This window comes from Topomyia yanbarensis, chromosome 1, assembly GCF_030247195.1.
Source record: "Topomyia yanbarensis strain Yona2022 chromosome 1, ASM3024719v1, whole genome shotgun sequence".
Classification (NCBI taxonomy): domain Eukaryota; kingdom Metazoa; phylum Arthropoda; class Insecta; order Diptera; family Culicidae; genus Topomyia; species Topomyia yanbarensis.
The window spans coordinates 137,914,295-137,919,202 of record NC_080670.1 but is presented as its reverse complement, the minus strand read 5'-3'; the positions used below and the strand labels follow the sequence as shown (position 1 = coordinate 137,919,202).

The 4,908-nt window shown below is 45.2% G+C and overlaps 1 protein-coding gene across 1 annotated transcript; it reads left to right on the top strand.

Moving 5' to 3' along the window:
- The first annotated feature begins 224 nt into the window (after positions 1–224).
- LOC131675958 (mitochondrial amidoxime-reducing component 1-like) lies at positions 225–4,314 on the top strand. Its single transcript, XM_058955081.1, has 3 exons — positions 225–370; positions 1,335–1,472; positions 3,804–4,314. The coding sequence occupies exons 1-3, from the start codon at positions 225–227 to the stop codon at positions 4,312–4,314; spliced, it is 795 nt and encodes a 264-aa protein (XP_058811064.1).
- Positions 4,315–4,908: the final 594 nt, after the last annotated feature.

The following is a 4,908-nucleotide window of genomic DNA, read 5'->3' as shown; positions in this document are numbered from 1 at the left end:
TGGGCGTCAACCTGTACACTCTAGAAGACGTAGCCACGGGAAAGAGAGGCAGGTTTCACGCAAAGGACATTAAGGCGGATTAGAGAAAATTTACTCAGCTATGTCGGCAGGCTCCAACCTGCTAACCACGAGCATCATGCTCCCAAAATACCGTTAGCCGATCGGGACAAATCGTGCCCTGTCATGGTGTGGCGAGCAATAACTTTTCAAACTACCTCCCCATCATGGCACACCAGCCAGCGTCATTTGGATTCGAAGAGCGGTCTAGGAAGGCCCATGACAACTCGCAGTCGCAGCAAGGAGCTGTCGTGACGCGAGGGACGGGACAGGACTTCCATCAACGAGGACAGAAGCCTTCAGCAGGCAAGCCGTTGGCGATTCGGGAGAAAACGTGTTTCGAGAAGCAGAAGCCTTCAGCAGGCAAGCCGTTAGCGAATCGGGAGAAAACGCACGTCGAGAAGCAAAAGCCTTCAGCAGGCAAGCCGTTAGCGTATCGGGAGAAAACGCACGTCGAGAAGCAAAAGCCTTCAGCAGGCAAGCCGTTAGCGAATCGGGAGAAAACGCACGTCGAGAAGCAGAAGCCTTCAGCAGGCAAGCCGTTAGCGAATCGGGAGAAAACGCACGTCGAGAAGCAAAAGCCTTCAGCAGGCAAGCCGTTGGCGATTCGGGAGAAAACGTGTTTCGAGAAGCAGAAGCCTTCAGCAGGCAAGCCGTTAGCGAATCGGGAGAAAACGCACGTCGAGAAGCAAAAGCCTTCAGAAGGCAAGCCGTTAGCGATTCGGGAGAAAACGTGTTTCGAGAAGCAGAAGCCTTCAGCAGGCAAGCCGTTAGCGATTCGAGAGAAAACGCATGTCAAGAAAGCAGAAGCCTAAAACAGGCGCGCCTTTTCGGAACGAGAGAAATCGACCAGCGAGCACGCGAGCGCAACAGGAAGGAAAGCAGGCAACCGCAAACTAGAGACGGAACTTTCGGAGCGAGTCTCGGGAAAACCTTGAGCCGTTGCACAGGGGTGCAGGTCGACGAAGGCGGACCCCTCTGGACTCCGCAGACATAGCAAAAGTCAATCTCATAGGTAAGCTGCTTCATGGTGACACATCAAACCAAGATAGACCTCAGTCACTGGCGCAAGCGCACGAGCCGTATTCGGAGCAAGCAAAACCATGCAGTGGATGGAGCAGAGCATACCAGGACAACAATTGAGCACAGCAGACCGTGGCGAAGCGGAATCACCAACGGACATACACCGCTCAGAGCGGGGGATTCAAGTAGGACGAAGCCAAGCACCCAACCCTCCTCACAACCTGCCAACTACAGCTGCTTACACAACGTTCCAGCGTTTGCCGTTCTCGATACGGGAGAATCGAAGCACGAGAGTCCACGACACGCAAGCCTCAGAAGGCCAGCCGTTTGTCAGAGCGAGAGAAACTGATACAGGAAGAATCCAGACGCGGACGGAACATAGATTCGGATAAGTAAGTAAGCTATGAGCAACACCAGCTACAAGCACAGAACGAAGACGTGAAACGAAAGATAAGTAATCCTGGATTGGTGTCGACAGCCTGTTAGATCCAGCACAGTCGCGATCCGTAAATCGGATCCATCAGACAGTTGTAGTGGGGGTCGATGTGAAATCAACCAAAAGAAACGCGATTCTGGGCGCGGTAAAACCCTCCCAAATAACCACATGCATTATATTGAAGCATTATTTTAACATCGATAATGTTCATTTGCTCTAAAACTACTTTCTTAAAACAGTGCTGCCATAACACAACATCCCAAATGTTTCAAGACATTGCCTCTTATGAGCAATGTAACAGGCATTATACATACCTTTAGAGCAACGGTTTAGTGTTTGATCGCATTGCATTTACAAATGCTTTGACGCTCTACTGCGCTACACTTGAAAAGCATATAATGCTTGAACTAAAAGTTATGAAACATTAAAATAATTTGACGTTTATGAAGAAAATGTTCTAATCAAAAAATATCAACCTGAAACAACATGGAGAGTAGTGTGGCAAACGGGCAATTTTCTACGAATGGGGCAAAAATATCGGAGCACTGCACCGCCTATAGCTTTTGACCAATCCTATCTCCGTTGAGGAATACATGAAATTAAACAACGCGAGTATGCATTCCTATAATTTGCAACTCAGATGAAGCATATCATAGAGAAACCACTAAATGCTCATAATTTCATCTGCACAATTTGATGTCAATATTAAGTATGTTTCGGAATCTCTACTATAAAACTGATCTCTGCTTCGTGCTACTCAAAAAATGACAAATGTTTGCACCTATCCTTCTATACCGACGTGTCATTGCATTAACAAAGGCTATATAATGTAAAACGTTATTCATATATTGCAAATATCATTCCGTCGGCAACTATCCTCCACAGATAAGAGTGCTAACGGCCTACCTCGTATGAAGCTGATGTCAGATGATCATGGTTCGGATCCCATAAAATTAATTTAAAAATCTGAAGGAATTGGAATTTTGTGGTGATGGTAATGTTGTATCTGACTAATAATAAGAAGTGGAAAATGGAAAAACGTTCATTTTTCCATTTTATTTTCATTTTGGCATTATATCAGCTTTTCGTTGTGTTATATAACATCGATCTGTCAAAACGAAACAAACATTATTGCAGCATCTAGTAATGCTTTTAACAGACTAAAGCTTTATAAGAGCGTTACTAATGTAAAATAAATGCTTTCTTTGACAGCTCTTACATCAGTCGCTTAATCGCCCTTTTCCACTTTATGAAAGCATTGGTGTTGCATTTACAGCAATGAAGCATTTTATCGCATTCTGCGAACGACTCATTTAAGACTGTTAACTTTACATCATTTGAAGCGTCGTGGTTACTTGGGCTAGCACTGGACTCATATCGATTTGGGAGACTAAATACCTTCTTTCCTACGCAGCTGTCAGTCTTAACAAACCAAATAATCTACCACATTATAAGTCCTTAGTTTCAGTATTAGTCTTAAGTGTTAATTCTAACCTATTTAGCCCTAATAATAGGTTAAGAGTTTATTGAATGTTTTGCCGTTGCAAACGATGGTTTCGAGTTTGAGACAAGGACTTACCCGGAGACTTATAGCCAAACTTTAGTTGGCGGATTCGCAATGTTTAGCCAGGATTCGCTGGCGGTATTATGTAGTTTTGTGATTTGTTTTTTGAGATTAGTTGTTCCGTAGCTAGCTGGAGCATGTAGAAGAATGTCGATACATCGAGCATCGCATTCAATTAGCGATTTAATTAGTCTCCGGGAGACTCCTTAAAGGAGTATGGCTCATAAATTTCTCATGAATCGAGCCATTGCCGATTCATGAGAAATTTTTCTGTAACGGCAATGTTGTGTTACAGTAAAATGTGTAATTTAAATGTAAAAAGGGAGGAATAAGAGATTAGTGTGTACTGCAAGAGGTGGGCATTTGACAGCCCGCTTGAAAACAAAAGATCGCTGCACAATTTGCTTGAAAACAAATCCCCGGAAGAACGGGTGCCAAAATAAAAATGGATAGTCTGATAAAAGAGGTTGACCGAGTACGGTCGGTGGCGGTCGGCGACTCCCGCCAAAAAAAAAAGTTTAGTCGGAGAAAATAGTTGACCGAGCACGGTCGAGAGCGGTGGTGTTTCTCCCCGCTGTAGAGTTGAAAAAAAAAGAGGTTGACCGAGTACGGTCGGTGGCGGTCGGCGACTCCCGCCGAAAAAGGTTTAGTGAGGAAAAAATAGTTGACCGAGCACGGTCGAGAGCGGTGGTGTTTCTCCCCGCTGGAGAGTCTGAAAAAAAGGTTGACCGAGTACGGTCGGTGGTTTCCCGATATTCTAAGTGAGGACTTTGGATTGCGTCTGGTTTTCTATCCGTTTAATTACTCTGGCCGGGAGGTGCGGGAGAAAAATCGTTTTTTCGTTAATTTGACCTCGACCGATTCGGGTGCTCTTCACGATTCGACTAGTTTCATGCTTCTGTCGGAGGCGTCTGTGGCGGACGTGAATTCAAGGTTGGAGAAACCGGTGACGGCTTTTCAATACCGGCCAAACTTTGTTGTGAAAGGACCGGCCGCATACGAGGAGGACAATTGGAAGTGGATTAAGATAGGCGAAACGATCTATCGGAATCTGAAGCCGTGTACGAGGTGCATCTTCATCAACGTGGATCCGGAAACTGGAATACCCAGCACAAACTCGGAACCACTAAAGACGCTCAAAACGTACCGTCGACAACCGGGCCTTGGCGATGATCCAGTTCGGCAGCTACACACAACCACGACAGCCTCAGTGGAGATCGACCGCGGTCTCTGATGACCTCAGCATTATCGGGTAAGCCTGCACACTATTAAGTCTCACCTCCCCTTATTAGCCCTTGCCATTAAATATATGTTTTGGGATTATTAGACATTCTCTGTCTGTTTTGGGTGAAGCCAATTTATTTGTTACAATGCATATCGCGTACGAATATCTCCCAGTTCCTTGGCTACCTCATTCGGCGTCCGTCCCAGATCGGTTGCTATACTCTTGTTTGGCCGGATCCAAAAAGATTACCTTCTCGCACAGATCCCCATCCATCACAATCTTCATCCGATAGTAATAGCTACGGAAGCTAAAAACATCTTGACTGCACAGCGGACGGTTCACGTTACACATATGCACATTTTCCACAGATGAAATGTGCAATGTTTTCCGTTTTTTGAGACGCATCATTCAGTAAATCACAATCTTAGAATGCCTTATTCCCGGTTGGATCTTTATCCACCTCAGCCGATCCGGAATGAAACAGACGAAGAATGGCAACGTTTCTAAACTGGTGTACTATCCCAAAGGTGTCAATCAAGTAACGGTGAAGAATATCAACTTATCCTCAGTTTTTTATTTGACGCAATAGATCGATTCCTGGAC